This window comes from Micromys minutus, assembly GCF_963924665.1.
Source record: "Micromys minutus genome assembly, chromosome: 27".
Lineage (NCBI taxonomy): Eukaryota > Metazoa > Chordata > Mammalia > Rodentia > Muridae > Micromys > Micromys minutus.
Genome location: NC_137962.1, coordinates 35,112,381 through 35,134,711, shown reverse-complemented (window position 1 = coordinate 35,134,711; position 22,331 = coordinate 35,112,381). Strand labels below are relative to the sequence as shown.

General features: G+C 47.7%; 1 protein-coding gene across 1 annotated transcript in view; it reads right to left on the bottom strand.

The window, feature by feature from the left end:
* The window catches only part of EFCAB6 (EF-hand calcium binding domain 6), a gene marked incomplete at both ends in the record, with an annotated part of 175,142 nt that overhangs the window by 87,744 nt on the left and 65,067 nt on the right, over positions 1–22,331 (bottom strand). Inside the window, 3 exons of the mRNA XM_080939474.1 lie at positions 5,907–6,055; positions 15,389–15,507; positions 21,313–21,425. Of these exons, the coding sequence (XP_080795600.1) occupies positions 5,907–6,055; positions 15,389–15,507; positions 21,313–21,425 (381 nt within the window). The remainder of the gene's footprint in view (positions 1–5,906; positions 6,056–15,388; positions 15,508–21,312; positions 21,426–22,331) is intronic.

Here is a 22,331-nt window from a genome sequence, read left to right as displayed (position 1 = left end):
TTGATTTGAACATTCAATTTATAATACAATGAATGGTAATTTTAAGGATGAGACATGGGCTAGAACAGAGCTCCCAGCCCAAGCTGGGCAGGAACAATGAGTGACAAATTTAAATGACAGAAGACATCAAAGGAAGGGAAGATGGACGAGTCTGATTATATTAAAACACAAACTTGAAGGTACCGGAGTATCACATTATTGGAAAGAAAATAGCAAGCCGAGAGAGAGCTCTTACAAGGATTGGGTTCTCTCGGGATACATACCTGATTATAAAGAATTAAACCTGAAGGTGATAAAGTTCACTTTAACCCCTTCTGTTTGAGCTAATAGCTCATTAGGATGGGAGGAAGATCCCCACCACGGGAGGTAGAGTCACAGCAGGTTGGTACCTGGAGGCAGCCAACCTCAGTGTCAGCCCCGGAAAGACAAATTAAGACAATAACGGGGCACCCCTTCAAGCCTCATACATGATCAATATTTAAAATGATGTTAATGTGCAACGCAGGGAGAGAAGGAGAAACTGGGTCACTCACTGTACATGATACACTGCCAGGGTGTTGTTCCGCCGGGGCAGCTGGGCGGTCCTACAGAGACCTCACTTCAGTACCGCAAAGTATAAGGAAGGTCAGTGGCTTCCCTCCCCTGCAGGAAAGGTCCGACAGTGTGCAGTATGCTCTGCAGTGGCAGACTCAACCACGCTGCCTTCTGACCGCCCCATGTGTGCTTTCACACAGGGACTCACAGTTGTGTGAGTTCATCCTCTGGGCCACACAACTACCATCTTGGGGAGTTCAGCTGTGTTTCTCTAAAAAGATCCTCTCAGCTGGACCTGTTGACTGTTTTACAGCCCCTTTGGAAGGGTGGGAGGTTATGAGACCCTCGCCTGAGTAACTGGCCCCCTTTTCATCTATTGCTAACAAGTCTGCTTTAGCTGCACTTGGCCCCGGGGAGAGCTAGAGTGCACAGGTCTGGAAAGACTACGGGAGGGGCTCCACCTATGTGGGTAAGGGGAAGTCCTCATTCGTGCTGGGTAAAGTCTTTCCAGGTTCCTGTTGGGGCAGGCACGCCCATGCACCTGCGTGTAACCCTTGGCCTACACTCTAGGATACCCAGTCAACTCACTGGTTTTCCAGAGTGAACTCCGGCACAATCATGCCTTTGTTTGTCCTTGGGACCTTAGGAGACGGGGAGACAGCAGGGATTTAGCAACATGAACAAAGAGGGGGTGGGGAAGAAGGAGAGAATATCTCCCATCTTCAACATCAACAATCTTAAACCAAAACAAACAAAATACTACTAAAAAGAACAGCAAACACAGTATCAGCAGCGAAGATCAGAGGAGAAATACATCAGAGTCTAGAAAATGATAGAAGATCACGAAGCTAAGAGGTGAGCTTTTGAAAAGTTTAACAAATGAGACTCCTGGTTAGCTAGAATAAGGAAAAGAAAAGACATACACATATGCACACACATATCCACATATCCACATGTACACACACATAAACAAACATATACACATACACACATACAAAACACACATACATATACACACAGTATACAGATACACCCACATATACACACATATACAGACACACCCTCATATACACATACACACATACATATACACACATATACAGACACACCCACATATACACATACACAGGCATACACATACACACACATACACACATACATATACATATACACACAAACAGTAGATCCTTAGACTATTATGCCCCCAAGTGGGGTGCCCTAAGAAGCAGGGTCTTCCGAGACACATGCAGCTTACCATGGCTAAGCTACACAAAGACAGAAAACATAAAAGAATGGGGAAAGCTAGGCACAGTGGTACATGTTTATAATCTTAGGGGTCAGAAAGCTGACGCAGGAGGATTCTGAATTTGAGGCCAGCCTGGGCAACTGTGAAAACCTGTCTAAAACACCTTCTTGCAAAGCTGGATAGTAGAGGACAGCAGCAAACACTAGTTAGAGACATACTACAGCGCTTAATACTAGATAAATCCAGCCCCCCACCGCTGAGTTTTCAGGACGATGGCCATGCCTTCAGGTCTGTGCACTGCATGGGGTGGGGGCGGGTGTCATAGGGGTCATACTGAGAAATGCTATCCGAGGTTTGGAATGCTTCCATCTATAGCAAGGGACCTGAGAAGGGGCCTCCAGTCTCAGTATGTCCCCTATGTTCTCACATGCTCAGTACTTTGGAGCTAACAGCCTGGCGGCCACATGACACAGGATTTCTGTGGGCTTGCATTTTGACTCGGACCCTTGGATGTCATGTCAGAGCTCAGAAGGTTTCAGATTCAAGACTACTCCAAAATTTGGATATTCCTCCTATAAAATGTATCACTGTATATGTGTAAATGGGGGGCGGGGCTCTGTATGCCTGCCTCCCTGCATGTTCAGAGGTCAAAGGACAACTGTGGGGAGTCAGTTCTCTCCTTCTACCTGTATGTGGGTTCCAGAGATTCGATGCAGGACATAGTACTTGAGAAGCCAGTGCTTTTGCCCACTGAGCCACCCCCACTGAGCCATCCCCACTGAGCCACCCCCACTGAGCCATCCCCAAAGTCCAGAATTGGGATTTTCAGGCAGGAGCTGCTCAAGTCATCTGGAAGTCAGGATGCAGACTCTGCAGCATTCACTTTCAAGCTGCTCTCCTGGGAATTCTGAGTGGGGACCAAAAAAGGGGGTGCTCAGAAGCTCTGGGTCCCTGGAGAAGAGGCTTTACCAGGAGAACATGGCAGCCACCTGCATCCCCAATGTGCTTGTCCCGTGTGCCTGTGGCCGTCCTCACATGGCATCCCTCCCTGTCTGGAATCTGTTCCTATCTACTTGAGCATGTTCAGCACCCAGCACAGTGTCTGGCAGAGGAAAATGCTCGGAAAATGTTAGCTGAATGACATTCCACATGTTCGTCATGATGATAATATCCAAGAGTATGAAGCCAATAGCAAAGGTTCCTAAGGCAGCCATTTCTATTTTTAAAGTCAAAACAACACCGTAGGTGTGCCCGAGACTACACATGAAAAGGTTTCCTATGTGTACGGACGAGCGTGTGGGACAATGAGGAGTGTTGGGCCGAGGGGAGGGAGGGGCATCTTCTAGGTGTTTCCACATCTCTATTACATGACTGTTATGATTTTGAGGCTGGGGGGGGGGCTCTACATGGCCTCTAGCTATCTGAGAAAGAAGTCCTGAAGTTGGTCAGCAGCAAAGATATTTTCTGAGCCAGGGAGCCACTGACTGGGCCTAATTTACTTCTTGTTTGAAAATCCTGGGTGGGGTCATTCTCCACCATGCATGGTGTCATCAGCATGGCCCAGAATGAACTGCGGCAGTATGGTGCTGTTCTTCCAATACTCTCAGGCATCTTTTCTAAGACCTCAAAGCAGTCCTTGTCACCGAGAATTCCACAGGACACTTTCCGTTTGCTGCCATCTCACTCCCTTGAGAGGAGGCTCTTCGTGAGACTTAGACAAGAAAACAGATAATGTGACCAGAGTTTTGTCTCTATTGTCACATTCCCACCTGAAGGACACAGGGGTTTCTTCTTGGCAATCCTGGTGTCAACCAAAAGGTAAGAGGACACTGGGGCATTTTATCATATCAGGAAGCAAAAGGGCTTCCAGAGGCCACGAGGGACCCAGCAACAGGACACGGGCACCAGCCAGTGAGGAAAGGTCCCACCTGCTAAAAGGGACACAAGTCTCTCCCTGTTCAGTGAGTCCCGGGCTCTCTGGTTTAGGAGAGCAACTCCAGCTAAGAAGGTTTTCTGGCATTGAAGAGACTCAAGGCTGTCTGTAGTGGAGACCACTGCCTGGCCAAGCCTGTCTTGGAAGTCGCTGGTCAAAGGTTATGTTTGGACAAGGGCTGCTCCAATCAATGGTTCCTGTCGCACCCAGTGAGACATCAAGGCCCAGTCCAATGAGCAGAGGGATGAAGCTCTCTCTCTCCTTTCAGCTTCCTCCCATCTGCAAGGTGAGTTCTTTAGGTTTGTAGAGATAAACCTGGGAAGAGTTATCACAGGGGTGCAGGAGCCTTGGAAAGGGGGTTAATGAAGGCACCTATATGCCTTTGCACCAGAGGATGCCTAGAGGCAGATAGGATTCGAGTTCAAGGCCAACCTAGGCTACAAAGTGAGACCCATCTGAGAACATTAAGGAGGAGGAAGAGAGAGGGAGGAAGGCAAGAGGAGAAAGTCACTGATGAATCAAAACATATGAGATATATTTAAATTTGAGGGTTCACAATCAAGAAAGGGTCATTAGGGAAAGATTTCGGTTGCTCTCTGACAAAGAGGCAGGAAAGCCAGCTCCGTATTTTGAGAAGAGGCAACAGGAGGACCAAACCTCTAGTTTGTACCTGGCTCCATCACTGTTGTTCTGATTTGTGTGGGGCATGAGCAGGCCAACGCACACCTGTGGGACTTCAGTGACAATCCCTGCGTTCCACCTTGCTATAAACAGACCCTCGTTTGTGGCTGCATAAGGCTGAGCGTGTCCCAGGACTCTCCTGTGACCTCCCATCTCACCGCCGGAGTGCTGGGTTACAGATGTATGCGACTGTGTCCAGCTTTGCAGGATCCTGGGGATCTGAATGCATGTCCTCATGCTTACACGGCAAGGACCTTACCCACTAAGCTGTCTTCTTAGTCTCCGACTCTCTGATCTAGTCACGGAGAGGACACGATCTCATCACGGTAACACGGCAGAAGAACAAACGGGACATTACTACCTTCTGGTCTCTAGGGACCCATGGGATTTAGGTCTTATTGAGAATGGCAGCTAACATGAGCAGGTAGACAAGCTGCCCACACATCTCACCAGTCTGTGGAGCCGTCCTGTCTAAAGCAGATAAATAAAACCCTATCAATGAGTCCTCGGAAGTGCCAGTTCAGGGAAAGAAGCTGCAGGAGCAACTGGGAGCGGGGGAACGGGGACCAAAGGAAATGGCACTGGGGGTTATAACAAACAAAAATCCAGGTTACAAGAAACTCCAAGGAACATATAGTCTACCCTTGTATGAAAGGAACAGGTGGGAAGGAAGCCTGCAGATTAACAGGGAACCAAGTCATGCATATGATTTTATGTCTACTTAACATAAGCTGGAGTCATTTTGGAAGAAGAAACCTTAATTTCGAAAATACCCCCCTACCAGACTTGCCCCCTGTGGATAAGTTTGTGGAGCATTTTCTTGGTTGATATAAGAGGACCCAGTTCACTGAGGGTGATGTCTCCCCTTGGGCTATAGGCTGAGCAGGCCCTGAGGACCATGGCCTCTGCCTCCATTCCTGTCTCAGGTTCCCACCTCGGCTTCCCCCAGTGATGGAGCGGAACCTAGAAGCTTCAGATAAAATAAGCCCTTTCCTCCCTAAGCTGCTTTTGGCCATAGCAACAGAAAGCTAACCAAGACCTGGGGTGAGCCAGGGATGGCCATGTGCAGACTTGATTTAGGTTCTCACCCTCAGATACCGAGAAAGAGAACAGAAGCCGAGCATCACACTGAACCCGAGATGCCTGTTTACTAATAATGCTGACAGTCCTTCCTGTCTGGGTGCGGACTGTCTTGGCTTGATAAAGACTTGGCATCTTTTGGAGGCAAGCATGGAAATGAGAGAGAGGCTTGAAGTTTATTCTCATAGACAGCAGGGTGGAGGCACATGAACATAGGCTCAAAGGCAGTGACCAGCCTGGGCTGGTGGCTCTCAGAGCTGGTGAGTGAGCTCCGGGGTAGGTCTGTAGCACTTTTCTCTTTGCCTTTGAGTGTGTAGGGAAAGCTCAGAGGCACAGAGTTTAAAGCACTAAATAAAATATAAATAAGGCTCTGCTCTGTTGTCCCGGCTGACGTCTGGGGGAAAACCTGTCAAGAAACAATGGAATTCTTACCTTCTCATTAACTGGATAAAAATCCTCCTCGGTAGCTGGTATATGAAGGTATCAAGGACAACCTTCAGGTAATTCAGAGAGATGTAGCCACCTTTGGAGGGGTCTCCTGCGCTCAGGGCTTTCTCGATCTTATCATACGACTTGGCAAACTGCAAGGAATTAAAATTCGAGTGTTGCCTTCAGTCAACATCCTGGGCCGTCCAATCATGCCATGTTTTTGTTTCTGTTAAACCAAAACCTCCTCACATTCCATCTCTGAAAACTGATCAAAAAGGTTACTGTGGCATGTACTGAGCCTCAAATGTTTAATTGATGAGCTCGCTACAAACAACAAACACCCTGCTCACAGCTGACAAGTTTCTCAGGGAGGGACAGCGAGGAAGATAACGTTACCTCTGACTGGAGTGCTAAAAATACTCTACAGCTCGGCCAGTGCAGTGCATCTTAATACGCTTCCGGCACTCCCTACCGTGAGCCCACGCCATGCACTGCTGATTAAGTTGAGTCTTCAGACTCGCTAGCTGGGAGTATTTTATTAAAAATAGAAGCTGCCTTTCTGGCGTGGAAGTTGATTAATATTAGGTTATATAAACACAGTAGACACTGGACACCTCGTAAATCACGGCTTTAAAAGGGAGGTGATTACAAGAGAGTAAGTCAGTTCTCTTCTGGGACTCTGAAGAGGCAGCAAAGTTGGTTCAAAGCTGTCTTTCATGACTCATGGAGACACTACAGACACTCGTTAGTATTAATGGAACATTGCTGTTTATTATTAGCTGTTAACTCTATTTCTTTTCGACCATCTCAGTTTGTCTGGGTTCAGCTTTTTTAATGCTAACTGGGAAAAGATGGGAAACCAATTAACTTTTTTTTGGCATTAAAAAGTAGCTTTCTTTAAAGGTGTCTGGAACATGGATATACAAATCCAGGAGTCTCCCTCTACCCAGGGAATAAGAAGCAAGTTTAGAGATGCTCCTGAGTGGACACAGCAATCCTGGAGAGCCTTGAATACTGGGAGGGATTAGAGGGCCAGGGTGATGGCTCTTGCTGAATGAATCCCCCTGTCCAGAGAACAATCCCAAATGTCCACATAAAGAGCCAGATTCTGTGGCCTGCACTATAACTCCAGCCCAAAGTCACAAGCCAGAGTCTAGAACACAAGACACTGTGATGCAAACCACACTGCGTTAATAAGGTGGAGGGACTCTGACTTACACACACACACACACACACACACACACACACACACTTTTAAAATCCTAAAAAATATTTATTGATCTAAATCTCTTAGAAAGGGCCTGAGCTTCCAAGAAAGAATTACATAAACTCTGTCTAAGATTTTCTGCTTTTTTTCCATGGGAGGGAGTGTCGTCTGAGCCCCTACCTGGGTGAAGAATCATCCAGAGAACTGAGAGCCCCATTTGATGTGTAGTCTCCATGTACTTTTTCTGAGATTGGGTCTCACTCACTATCTAGCCCTAGCTGGTCCAGAACTCACTATGTAAACCAAGCTAGCCTCAAACTCACAGAGATCTGCCTGCCTCTGCCTCTGCCTCCCGAGAGTGAGGATTAAAGCCTATGCCACCACACTCAGCTAATGGAATCCATCTTGATACCCCAAAAGTGTATGGGCTTCAAGGAGGCTTTTCACATGGCTCCTGCTGTGAGCAGGAGCTTCTCGAAAATGAATGACACAGGAAGAGTATCTAGGTAATATCTGGAACCCCCCCAAACTCCTGCTGTTTATTAAAAACTGGAAAGCTTCCTGTCAGAAAAACACAAGCAATTCAGCAAAGCACACAGAGGAAGCAGAGCTGTGGGCGCCTCGAGTCCCCAGCTCTGTGCTCTGAAAGCTCTCGATGCAAAGATAATTTTACAGTGAGTCATGCCACACCTTCAGGCGGGACAGATGTTTTCCTCACTAGCAACAAGGACACATTTTCTTAAGAGCCAGTGCACACCTGTGCTGTTCTTTTAGGTGACACATGGCATACCATGACATCATTTGATGGGCTAGCAAAAGTTACAGTCCATTCCCATGTCGATTCAGGCAGGTCTATAAATAAATAACCCCACTCATCTCAGTGAGACCCCACTGTCTCTTCCCAGCACCCTGCCCTATGCTCACTACTCAATGTTGTGTTTACAGCTGTGTGCGTGTCTCTCACCCTAATGCCCCAGGGCCGGAGGACTTCAGGACAGCAGCCTCGGCTGCTTTTGTTCACTAATAGTGACCCAGAATACAGCACAAATTTGGCATGTGTTACTCAATATATCTAAAAGTGGATGTGTTTTATAGTGAAGAAATGTTCTAAACAAAAGCTGCAAAAATGAAAAAAAAAAGATGTTTCATGCCTTAGCAAAAAGAATAACAACCCTTAACATCCCAGTAGGGGCTGTATCGGTGGGCAAATGTGAGCAAGTCCAACAGGGTCAGGTGGGGTGGCCTGTGGGACAGACACCATATGCTCATGGAGCCTGTGCAAATGGTCGTGAGCAACACAAGGTTGTGTCAGTTAAAGCAGAATCATGTTCTACACCATCAACTGAGACGGAGACTCCTGAATGACATTCTGAGAGCACAGAGCACTGTGTGCCACAAACTACACATTCATGGTGGGACCTAGAGATACAACCCAAATGCCACCACAGGAGAACATGGGACCTACATAGTATTCAGAGGACAGACACTGTGCAGGGGAAGGTGATGACAGATACTGTGCAAGAGGTAGTGACAGACACTATGCAGGAGCTGACACAGACACTCAGCAGGAGGAGGTGACACAGACACTATGCAGGAGGAGGTGACACAGACACTCAGCAGGAGGAGGTGACACACACATTGTACAAGAGGAGGTGACACACACACTGTGCAGGAGAAGGTGGCACACACTGTGCAGGAGGAGGTGACACACACTGTGCAGGAGGTGACACAGACACTGTGCAGGAGGAGTTGACACACACACACACTGTGCAGGAGGAGGTGACACACACACTGTGCAGGAGGAGGTGACACACACACCGTACTGGAGGAGGTGACACACACTGTGCAGAAGGTGACACACACACCGTACTGGAGGAGGTGACACACACACTGTGCAAAAGGTGACACAGACACTATGCAGGAGGAGGTGACACACTGTGCAGGAGGAGGTGACACACACACACTGTGCAGGAGGAGGTGACACACACACTGTGCAGGAGGAGGTAACACACACACTGTGCAGGAGGTGACACAGACACTGTGAAGGAGGAGGTGACACACACACTGTGCAGGAGGAGGTGACACACACTGTGCAGGAGGAGGTGACACACACACTGTGCAGGAGGAGGTGACACACACACTGTGCAGGAGGAGGTGACACACACACTGTGCAGAAGGTGACACACACACCGTACTGGAGGAGGTGACACACACTGTGCAGAAGGTGACACAGACACTATGCAGGAGGAGGTGACACACTGTGCAGGAGGAGGTGACACACACACACTGTGCAGGAGGAGGTGACACACACACTGTGCAGGAGGAGGTAACACACACACTGTGCAGGAGGTGACACAGACACTGTGAAGGAGGAGGTGACACACACACACTGTGCAGGAGGAGGTGACACACACACTGTGCAGGAGGAGGTGACACACACTGTACAGGAGGTGACACAGGCACTGTGCAGGAGGAGGTGACACACACACTGTGCAGGAGGAGGTGACACACACTGTGCAGGAAGAGGTGACACACACCCTGAGCAGGAGGAGGTGACACACACACTGTGCAGGAGGAGGTGACACACACTGTGCAGGAGGAGGTGACACACACTGTGCAGGAGGAGGTGACACACACTGTGCAGGAGGTGACACACACACTCTGTGCAGGAGGAGGTGACACACACACTGTGCAGGAGGAGGTGACACACACACACTGTGCAGGAGGAGGTGACACACACACACACACACACTGTGCAGGAGGTGACACACACACTCTGTGCAGGAGGAGGTGACACACTGTGCAGGAGGAGGTGACACAGACACTGTGCAGGAGGAGGTGACACATACACACTGTGCAGGAGGAGGTGACACACTGTGCAGGAGGAGGTGACACACACACACTGTGCACGAGGAGGTGACACACACACTGTGCAGGAGGAGGTGACACACACACTCTGTGCAGGAGGAGGTGACACACACACTGTGCAGGAGGAGGTGACACACACACACTGTGCAGGAGGAGGTGACACACACACACTGTGCAGGAGGAGGTGACACACACACTCTGTGCAGGAGGAGGTGACACACTGTGCAGGAGGAGGTTACACACACTCTGTGCAGGAGGAGGTGACACATACACACTGTGCAGGAGGAGGTGACACACTGTGCAGGAGGAGGTGACACACACACACTGTGCAGGAGGAGGTGACACACACACTCTGTGCAGGAGGAGGTGACATATACACACTGTGCAGGAGGAGGTGACACACTGTGCAGGAGGAGGTGACACATACACACTGTGCAGGAGGAGGTGACACACTGTGCAGGAGGAGGTGACACACACACCGTGCAGGAGGAGGTGACACACACACTGTGCAGGAGGAGGTGACACATACACACTGTGCAGGAGGAGGTGACACACACACACTGTACAGGAGGAGGTGACACACACACTGTGCAGAAGGAGGTGACACAGATACACTGAGCAGGAGGAGGTGACACACACACTGTGCAGGAGGAGGTGACACACACTGTGCACAGTGAGGTGACACAGACACTGTGCAGGAGGAGGTGACACACACACTATGCAGGAGGAGGTGACACACACTGTGCACAGTGAGGTGACACAGACACTGTGCAGGAGGAGGTGACACACACTGTGCACAGTGAGGTGACACAGACACTGTGCAGGTGTCAGTGCCAACAGAAGACTTCATCAGGAAGGTGCTAATGAAGCTGCATTTTAACATGGGTGTGTCATTTCCTAAGCACAATTGGTTAAAAAAAAAAAAAACTAAAGGACTGTGCCACTGTGCCAACACACCACAGAGTGGGCAAGACAAGCACACCTCCAGTGAGAGACAAAGGACACAGCTTGCACGGGGCATCCCCAAATTAGCATCTTTTGTGAAAATGCCATGCAGTGAAAATGAACCAGATAGAACTAGGGATTTTTTCCAAGGGTGTCCTGAAGTAATCAAATAGTAAGAGATGAGGGGTGTTCAAGGTGAGGTCATGGCAATAAAACTGACAGTACCGTGAGAGTTAATAAAATCTCAGACAAGAGTGAAAAGACGAGAATCTCAATGCAGAGAAACAGTAAGAGGAAAGGGTTAAGGCAACCTGGAGCAGGTACAGTGGTGGCCATCAGGACAAGATGACCCAGTACAAGGACAACTGGGGACAGTACTCAAGGGGGAGGAGGAGTGGAAGAGAGTGGGACAAGGTGTGTGTGGTTTTGTTTTATAACCCAGGATATTTACAGAGTCCGTGAGGCCCTGAAGATAAACATCTAAAGAATGGGCTCATGTTCCAAGAAGTGTTGTCAAAATGTTCCATGCCAGGACAGAGCTCAGCGTGGCTTTTACATGTCATGGGTCAACAGAAGAATGTATTTGGGGCACCCGAAATCAGTTGCAGGAGAGCCATCAGGATACCCTCAGAAGCTTCACAGCAGAAGCAGAAGGCGATGGGGAAAGGTGCTCTCCATTCTGATGAAATGAAATCAGTCCAGCCAGAGACAGACTTTGCTCAGGTCTAACCTCACAAGGCACACGGCTTCCTGGTGTGGATGCAAGGGAAACGGGGCAGCCATGAGCCTGTCTTGAGGAAATTACCAGACAATGAGACCCAGCCAAGCACATGAATCAATCAATCAATCAATCAATCAGAGAGAGAGAGAGAGAGAGAGAGAGAGAGAGAGAGAGAGAGAGAGAGAGAATGCCCAAAGCACCAAACTCCACTGGTGACCACCAAATATAGCTTTGTATGAAATGGAGGGCGGCCATCTGGGGATTGCCATAACTGTGCAGAATATAAATATTGCCAACTCCAAGAACACAACGTAGACAGCAAGATCTGTGGGGTGGGGGCTGGGCAGAGGAAGCACAGCAAGTGTCAGTCAGTTGTCACTTGTCACCAGGCTCCACGGCAGCGAGCCAGCCTCTTCACAAACATCACCACCTCTTCAGCTCTGCCTGGTTCTCTCCATCCCTTTCATAGTGTTAATGTCCCTTCAGGGACTTAATATGTCGTGTGGGAAACAGACATCATCCAAAGTTCCCGGGCGTCTTCCTGTCACTTGTGATTGACAGGACTGAAGCGGGTGGTGACAGCTGGGACCCCAGCGCTGTACCACTTGGATGTCAGGAAATGTTGTGTACCCTCCTCCTGCCTTGGTGTTCTCACCTGAAGAGCCAATCACAATGCCTATCATGTGGGGCCTGAACTGGTAATTCCAGGGCACCAGGAATTTGGCCTGGTGAGGGATGACCCCATGGACAAGGTTAATCTTGATATTATGTGACACTGAGGCTTGCTTTAACCCTGGTAAAATCAAAGACATTTAAATGAAAAGAGTGTGTTATTAAAGGACAGTGGTTTGTTGTTGTTAGTTTTTTTTTTTTTCTTTTGAGATGTGGCCTTTCTGTGTAACTAGGTTGGCCTGGAACTCAGATAGACCCTGCCTCAGCATCCCCGGCCCAGTACCACAATGCCCAGGAACGGTCTCCTTAGAAAAGCCTTTCTGTCTTTTGCCTGCTCGTTAATGCAATCACCTTTCTATACCTGAACAAGAAAGAATTTGAATGGTGGTCACCAAATGCAGCCTGGGCCGCTCTGGGTGGGCTTTGGGGATGACGTCCTATCTCCCACATGTGCTTTCCAGAGCAGCTCACTCTTTTTGAGCATTGCGTATTTTCTGAAGGTCATGTTTATGAATACAATAAGGTCGTTCACTAAGAAGAGGAAACAAGCTTTGCCAGCTTATCCACAGATATGAACGTGGTCCTTGCTTGGCTCCTTTCACCAGTGCCAGCTTATCCACAGATATGAACGTGGTCCTTGCTTGGCTCCTTTCACCAGTGCCAGCTTGTTAGTGTTTTCTCGCTGGCTTCCCTGCTGAAAAGTCCACATCAATAGCTTGCAAACTTCTGTGTACATTAGAAACAGTTATAGAGGCTGCTGGGATGGTTCAGCGTACTGTTGCAGAGGGTCAGGGTTCAGTTTCCACACTGGGCAGCTCACCATCACCCCTAACTTCGGCTCCAGAGAATCCAGCGCCCTCTTCTGGCCTCCCTGAGTACTCACACACCAGTGCACGCACACGCACAAACACGTATGTATAAATAAAAGTGAAAAGTCATTTTTAAAAGGTTATTAATTATTTGTCATTTGTGCCATCATGTTTTGCCAGGCTGGTCTCATGCTCATACAAGGTTTTACTGTACAAAGACACGATTTCATTCTCATACCCTCAAGCTTTGCCTTCTTCCTTGTGGGTTTTAGGCTTCCCTTCATGTCTGAAAGACGCTTTAATTGAAAACTTTCAGTTTTTCCCTTGCCTGGGGCTGTAGCTGCAGTTTGGTGGTGGAGGTCGTGCTCAGCATGGTCCGGTACCCAATACCACAAAAATCACTTTCATCCACATTGCTTACTCTAGGTTTAAAGTACGTGCTAGTTGTAGAGATTGGCTTTGGTGAGGGCTTCATAGGCTACGAGCTTTCCTCACAAAGCGTCTGACAAATTATCTCAATGATCGTTTCATCACTAACAGTGATGTTACAGTGAATGATAGTTTTGTAGCTAACTTGCCTCTGTAGTGTTTCACTACAGTGTGCCCTGGGCTGTGTTTGTTATCTGTGTGACAGTTAGCTTTAAGTGTCATCTTGACAGGACCTACAACCACTCAATGAGAGACTGCCCCTATCAGGTTGGCCTATCTGTGGGAGACTGTCTTAATGCAGGAAGACTAAGCCCAGTATGGGCAGCACCATTTCCTAGGCAGGGGCCCCGAAACTGTGTATGAGTGTATAGAAGGATCTAAACACAAACAAATATCGGGCCTCACTTCTCTCTGCTCTTGACTGTGGACGTGATGTGACTAGCTGGAAGTATATGCCTTGACTTCCCCACAATGAAGAACCCAAACTGTGAGCTGAAACAAACCTCTTTACCCCCAAGCTGCTTTCTGTCTGGTATTTTCTCCCAGCAACAGAAATGAAACCAGAGCACTAGGCTGAGCTCCTGGCACAACTTGACCCATTGAAATTGCCTTCCTAACCCACACGAGCTGTCTACTGCTGCACCAGATCTACACTACTCCAACTATTACACCTCCACGGGGTATTAAATGTGGGAGAAATCCTCAAGCTTAACTCTTCAAAAAGCACACGTACAATCCAAACACAGAGACCAGAGACAATGACCAACCCCCAACCCAAGGTCAGCCTCTTCCTTCAGTCAAGTTCTTTTTATATCACACAATCAATTGTTTTGTTTCTTTATATGTCTCCTGTATTTTCTTTTTCTTTTTTAGCTAGTCCACAAGTAGCACAGAGGATACAGTTAAAATTAACTTCTCAAAGATGGATTTGTGCATAAAAGTGATTATCAGAAGACCTGAGTTCAAATCCCCAGCTGCTATGTCCCAGCATGGCCATGTATGCCTGCAGCCACAGTGTTGGTAGCTGGGCAAAGGCAGACCCTGAGATCTCACCCATCAGTCAGCTCAGGCAAATGGAGAGCTTCAGTTCAGTGACAAACTCTAGCCCTTGAAATGAAGAGCAAGAGAGGAAGTTGGCTGATACTCTATCTAACCTCTGCATGGACACTCATGGGTTCTGTACATGTACATGTGTATATAGACAGCAAACATGTACTAGCAGACACATACCCACATATGCATACCTTCCAGACTCATACCTGACACCCACATATCCCCACTTCCACACTCCAACTCACACCTCACATACTCCAAACCTGCACTCCACACGTTTATACCACAGCCCCCCAACACCCCACATTCATACCCCACACCTCCACATTCCCACATTCATACCTTATACCTATGCACCCCCAGATTCATACTTCACACTCCCACACACATATACCATACGTATACCCGACACACCTGTACCCCTACATTCACACCCTACACATACACACCCTACATCCACGTACCCTGTACCCATATACCGTACACCTACACCCTCTTACATTTACACATCATACCCACACACCCTTACATTCACACCAGACAACCTACACACCCTTATCACGAATCCATGCCCCTCTCAGTGACCTACACATCCCCACAGCCACACCCCATGCTCCCACACAGAATTAGCTTGGCCACTGCCGGCATCATCAGTATATCCTGAGGAGAGGTCCCTGCAGTCTGAGGGGTGTGGCTGGGAGCAAAACAAAGCTTCAGAGTAACATTGTAACAGAAGTAGTTTCTGTGACCATTAGCTAGCCTGCGGTCCCTCAGCTCTCACCTCTTGGCAAAAGGTTTTCTCCAAGTCATCTAAGGAGTAGTTCTTCCAGATATCCTCAGACGACATGGTATCCAGCAGCCTGTTGCCATTTTTACTTTGTTGATTATCCCTTGAGGGTTCTGTGAAGACAAGACCATGGGGTATTGTTCACACTAAAAAGGCCATTTCTGGGCCATTTCCTTCCAATCAGCACCTACTTGGTAAAAATTAAGAAGAATGGATCACTGGATTCATTACACTGAAATAGACTGATGAGTGGGGGGAAAAGAAAAGGAATTTAGCTTTCTGTGTGTATATACTGTACACCAGGATAGACCCTAAAATGTGAGCTAGCCTTCTATGTGTTACTGTATGCTGGGATAGACCCTGTGGGTTAAATGATGAAATCAGAACTGTCTGTGCAGTGGAAGGAAGCTAGAGCCATTCTGTAGGGCACAGATTTCAGCAGAGACAAGTCAGGGAAAACGTCAAAGCCAGAAACCTTCTCTGGTAGGCAGGCTCCCTGCAGAGAGCAGTCGAAGGGAATCCACCAGGGGAAACTTATTCACAAAGGAGAGCAGGAAGCCTGCTCATGGCCACACCTGTGAACCCAGCGCTCAGGAGGCTGCGGCAGCCTGAGCAGGTGAATGCAGATATCCAAAGGTTAGGGATGGAGACGGGCAAAGAACTGAAATGTATAGTAAATGTAGAAATCGCTTTTATATAAATGTGGGTGGGATGTAAGGGTGTACAGTTGTCAAATCACTGATAATTTTTAAAATCTACTTACAACAGCAAGGATAAACCACTCATCATAGTGAGGATTAAGAAGACAGAATGGGGGGGCTAAAGTTCATACAAAAAGACCTAAATTCAAATCCCAAGTCAGGCATGGCTCTACACACCATAACCCAGAGCTGGGGTTTCAGAGAGATGGGCAGGTATCAGGGGCTGAAATGTTGGGCTCCAGGTTCAGAGGGTGTTCCTGCAACCAAGACAGAGACATAAGAGGCAGAGACCTAGATATTTCTCAACTCACACAGGAGAGAATACCTGCACATATGTGTGCTTACACATGTATACTACACACACGTATACAGAGTGCCATATATGAACATACATGCATACACAAAGAAAACATGTACAAACGCACACACGCACACAGGACAATGGCAGGAAGCAGTTCTCACTAGGCGAGGAAGCCATCCATGGCGAACACTCTGAGCTCTACCACCCAGTGAAGGTGTGCATGTGACGGCCCTTGCTGCAGTGCCAGAGAGAATCAGACACAACACTGCCAGCAGGGTTCACGGGGAGCAGCCTCACACATGGATGTTGCCAAGGCTGTGCAATAGAACACAGCTGTCAAAAACAAAGACCTGGCTGGAGAGATGGCTCGGCCACTAAAAGCCCTTTTGATTTTGAAGAGGACCCTGGTTCAACTCCCAGCGCTCACGTGGCAGCTTACAGCTGTCCATAAGTTCAGTTCCAAGGGATCTGAAGCTCTCATCTGTCCCCTCAGGCAGCACACACACACACACACACACACACATACACACATACACACACACACGAGGTGCATAAATGTATAGCACAGCAACACACACATAAAATAAACAAATGGAGAGAGAGAGACTCTTGTCTGTAACACAAACATGATCGTTTCCTTGCAATATATTCTTTCATGACTTAAAGGGCACTTAACATAATTTTATTTTCATTTTCTCATTTACTTTGTATGTCTTGTCTATCCACCATCCACCCACTTATGTATCACTAAAAAAAACAAAAACAAAAACAAAACAAACAAGCAAACAAGCAAACAAGCAAGCCTTGGGAGGATCTGACCCAGCAGAGGTGTAGGGTCCATAGGTGTGTGATTCAGGATCAGGGGGTGGGGATTTCGGGGGGGGTTATGCATTTGGCTTCTGTTCAACACTCCTTCAAGTTTCTCACAGAAGAAGAAGATGAAGTGTGTCTCAAGTGTAGCCATCTTCTTTCTCAGCCGGATGTGAAGAGGCACAAATGGTTCCCCAGATTTATTTCCTAAAATGTCTGCAAATAAGCCACAGCCAAATGAGGCCCACTTACTTCAGCGGCAGCTAACAGGCTGCCAGTCATCTGGAATCCCACATCTCCTCTCCAAGGGAGGAAAAGGAAAAGAAAGACCCTTCCCTGGGTCCCTCTGCTACATTAGAGACACAGAAATGATCTTTCTAGCTGGGTCTCACAGCGGTTCAGAACAGCCTGGGCTCTGCTCTAGCCAAGGTGGCTCTGGGTTCCCAGCAGGCTCTCTGGTACTTCATCGGATTCTCTAATTTGAGATCCTGGAACTGAAATACACAGGCACACACATACATGCACACATATGCATATACATACACATGCACACAAAAATACACACACATACACACACACACACACACACACACGCACACACTCTCACACATCACATCACACAAAAATCCAGGGCAGTCCACACATCCTCTATTTAAACAAAATGCAGGGTCCTTCGGGCTGCAGAGGGTGATGAGGCAGGAGGTCTACCTGGGCAAGCTACCCGTGAGGCATCAACTCCTGAGACACGCTGTTCTCTTCCACACTCTCTCCCTTCCCATGATTTGTTTCTGCAGAGTTTGGTTTTGTTGTTGTTGTTGCTGTTGAGAGGGCTGGGGGTGGAATCCAAGTCCTTTCCATGACAGGTAACATCTACACTACAATACCCAGAGAAGTGGGGTCTAGGCTCCCCCAGGAACAGCAAGCAGAAACTGTAACCCCCCCACCATGTGACTGCCTCCCATGCCCAGATAGATGGTGCTCTTGACATGCAAGGCAGATATGGTGGCCAGTGTAGCCAAAATTAATAAGAACTGTTGTCCTATATTCAGAAAAACCAAAGGTAACAATTTCTGGAACTCAGTGCAGAGGTAGGAAAGACACCGAGTCCAGGAACTGCTATTTCATCAACACGTGAGCATGTTCTAGCAAATTCCATTCCACCAGTCACAATTCACAGTGGAGGGTCACAGCAGACACAGGTGTGAAGAACCAAGTAGACCCATGCAATGCAAACAACCCTTATTAAACTAAACAGGTTAATTTTAAAGAGTAATGTAAAACAAGCATGCACATAGCAGAGGGTGGGGAGAGGGTTCTAGAAGTGGTGGGATAAGGGAGGAGAACGGGGTGGACAGGATGAAAATCTAGTGTGTGTGTGTGTGTGTGTGTGTGTGTGTGTGTGTGTGTGTAAGAGGAAGTGAAAATTATTTTAGAAAATAAATTTAGAAAATTTAGGAGACTGCTTTAGAAAAAGAATGGTGCATTGTCATTCTTAATTGCAAATGTGAACATTTAAAACAGATACAAACAGACATGGATATTGCTTCAGTTCTTAGACACCCGAGAATGTCTTCCGTAGGCACAACAGGATTGTCTAGAAACATGTCACTGGCAAGGCACTGGTAGGTTAGGATGTCCCAGCAGAAGAATTAGAGGTAACAGAGTGGGGCCTGCAGTATCTCAGGAGGTTTTTCCCAGTGGTAGTTCCCAAGCCTGTAATAGCCAGGACTTTGGACACAAGGGGCAGACCATGCTCAACAGACTGGACGCCTGGCTGTGACTGTGAGCTCTGCCTGCCCTCCTTACAAGGCCTTGGACTACTGTTTCCTCCCTAGCAAAATAAAGGGGGAGGGGTGGTATCTCTCATGAGACTGCAACACTTTAGATGACTTGATACTCTTGTGTCTCCTTACGGATTCTCGACAGGTATCAGTTGTCCATAAATTAGTAAGAAACTTGTTCAGTAATCAGAGGTCAGAAAGAAGGGTCTCCAGCAACAGAAGCTCTCGGGTACAAATTGGAAGGGAAAACTAGGGCAAATGGAAGTACTAGTGGCTACTAACCTTGTGTGAGATTTGCTGAGAGCACAGATGTTAACTGTTGCTACCACATACCAAAAATGTCTGTGTAAGATCACAGATGTGTTAATTAACTTGACTGTGGTAATCATTCGACACCACATCAAAACATCATCAGTGTTAAACATAGCTGTTGATTATTCTCCAATAAAGTTGATAGTTACGTGTTCACAAACTGAGGAAGGAGGCAGCTGAGACCTGTGTTCCCCTTCCTTTACTTACTGCCTGATCAGCCCACTGAGGTGTGAGCACGCAGCCTGCCACATGCACGCCTCCCTTACCTAAAGGACTGCGCCGCTCCCTGAGACTGACCAAAACCAAGCCTTTCTCTCTTAAGTATTGCCAAAGCGAAAAGAAGAGTAAAACACACACAAATCATCACAAACAAGACGGTAAAACTGAAAGGAAGCCAGAGCAACTAAATACAACAGAGGAAAAGATTTAAAATGAAGATTATATCAAGTAAGAAGGAAGGGGAGGGGAGGGAGGAGAGAGGAAAAGGAGAGGAACTGGGGGAAGGGAAGAAAGGATGGGGGGGGAGAGAAGGAGGAAGGGGGCTTATGAAAAAGCATTGTTTTAGGAGAGAAGACAGTTTTTAAAAGGTCTAAAAGACATGTGATATGAATAACTGGGAAGAAAATCAAGCAACGGAATACACAAATACTAAATATGGCAATTTAAGAAATTACCCTGCAATAAAAATGACTCAAGCCTTAACAGTGAAATACCACACAATGGACTCAGGACATCGATCACTGGTGTCTGTGATTGGGTTTTAAATTTGTTTTGGTCTTCATTGTCTGCTCGACTGGATCTGGAATCACCTAGTGGACACACCTCCGGGCCTGTCTGTGAAGGAATCTCCAGAGGTATGGCAAGAGGAGGAAAACCCATCCTTAATGTAGGTCCCACCAGCCTACAGGCTGGACCCCCATGCCGAATCAAAAGGAGAGGTCGCTGAACACTGCATTCATTTCTCTCTGCTTCCTATCAGTGGATGCAATATGGCCAGCCGCCTGGTTTCTCTGATCTCATGCCTTCCACCATGAAGGACTATATGCCCTCAAATCAGGAACAAAGAAAAACTTTCCTTCTCTAAGATGCTTCTTTCCCAGTATTTGGTGCTGAGGAGTGGGGCCGTTACTATGATAAACATGCCTTTGGAAACAGTTCGTGTTAGTTCGGGACTATCTTGAGATGCTCTAGAGCTGTGAGTGGAACGTGGGTCTGTTTAGTGAGTGTTCGAAGGAACAGAATGTGAGTAAAAGTACAGACAGTAAAGACTGTGCCCATAAGGATTCAGAGGGGACCAAGCAAGCACGCACACACACACACACACACACACACACACACACACACACACACACACACACACACAGGCTCGCACAGCTTCCTACCCACATCCTGAAATCATGAATGAGGCTGAACTCAAGAGTGATGGACTAATTGGTTTGACAGGGGAAATTTTAAGAGCATAGTGTTTAGGCTGTGATATTGTTACTGTTCCCTGCTTTCACCCAGGGTCACAGAAGGAGAAAACTTAAAGAGAAACAGAGAGCTGTGGACAAAGCCGTGGGTGGGTGAGGGTGTAAAGAAAGCAGCTGTAGTTGATTAAGGAAATCGGTACTATTAAGGAGAAGCCTCCCGCTCTGCACTGGGACAATGGGCTTTGTCCTGCAGGCACTCACTCGGTCACAGAGTCCAACTTGTGAATATGCAAATTCACTTAAAAGTTGAGACAGCGGTGCTTTTAATGGGAATCCCCCCCCCCCCCACACACACACCCAGAACTCCTGTTTGAATCCTTGACCCATAGGGAGTGGCACTATTGGGAGGTGTGGCTTTGTTGGGGTGGGTGTGGCCTGTTGGAAGAAATGTGTCACGATGGGGGCAGGCTTGCAGATCCATAGTCTCAGTTACCTCTCCATTATGATGCCTGCCTGCAGGCCACCCTGCTCCATGAAAATGTTGATAATGGACTAAACCTCTGAAGCTGTGAGCCAGCCCCAAGGAAATGGGAGTCCTTACCTGGATTGGACAGTAGGTATTTAAAGTTCGTATCATTTTTAACACTGAAATTCTTCAGGAAAGCGTTGTAGTCCACCTCGGTGGAGTCGTCAATGTTGTACTGGTTCAAGAACCTGAAACACAGACATTCACTGAAGTCAGGCAGAGCCGAGGCAAGTCTGGACAGACTCATGCTTATTACAAGCTCTGTCCTAAATGGGGCCAGCACGGATTTTAACTTCTTCCTAGCTGTAGCTGCCTTTAACAACAAGATCATGGGAAATACGCTGTTGGGATTCTTAAATGTAGATAGCTGGGACTGGGGAGATGGTTCAGTCAGTAAAGCATTTGATGTACTAGAGCAAGGACCGGAGTTCCATCCACAGAACCTACACAAAACAGGACATCCTGGGCATTTGTCTAGGATCCCAGGGATGGGGAGGTGGAAGCAGATAGAATCCTCCAGTCATGGGCCAGCAACTTTATCCTCTTTTGGGGGTTCCAGGCCAGTGAGAGGCCATGTCTAAAACAAACAAGCAACAAACAAAAGCATCAAAACAACAACAAACTGTCTCAAAACAAAAACAAAGTGAAAAACACATAAGTAAAAGGTAGGTGGCCCCTGGGTCTCCAGATGCACACATGCACATCTACACATACGAACTTGACAAGCAGACACTTGAGAGAGAACACTCTCAGCTTGCAGAGAGGCACACACACACACAGAGAGAGAGAGGGACTGAACATCCAGGACCCTTCTTGAGAATTCCCCAGACACAAATCCTACAGTTTTCTTCCCCTCCTTGGTTAGAAGAGGGAAGACAGCACATTCCAGGGCCCAAGAGGCCCGCTCCTCACCAGACAGCAGGAGCAACGATACCTTCCTATAAGAAGTACAGAGGCAGGGGTCTGAGTAGTGAACCAGTGAGCGTCACTTTTCTGTGACAGGGACCCCAGGGTGTGGAGGGCGGGGGATGGTAAGCAGGTGGTTCTTATAACTGACAGAAGCCTATCACCACAGGAGACTGGACCCTCAGCCC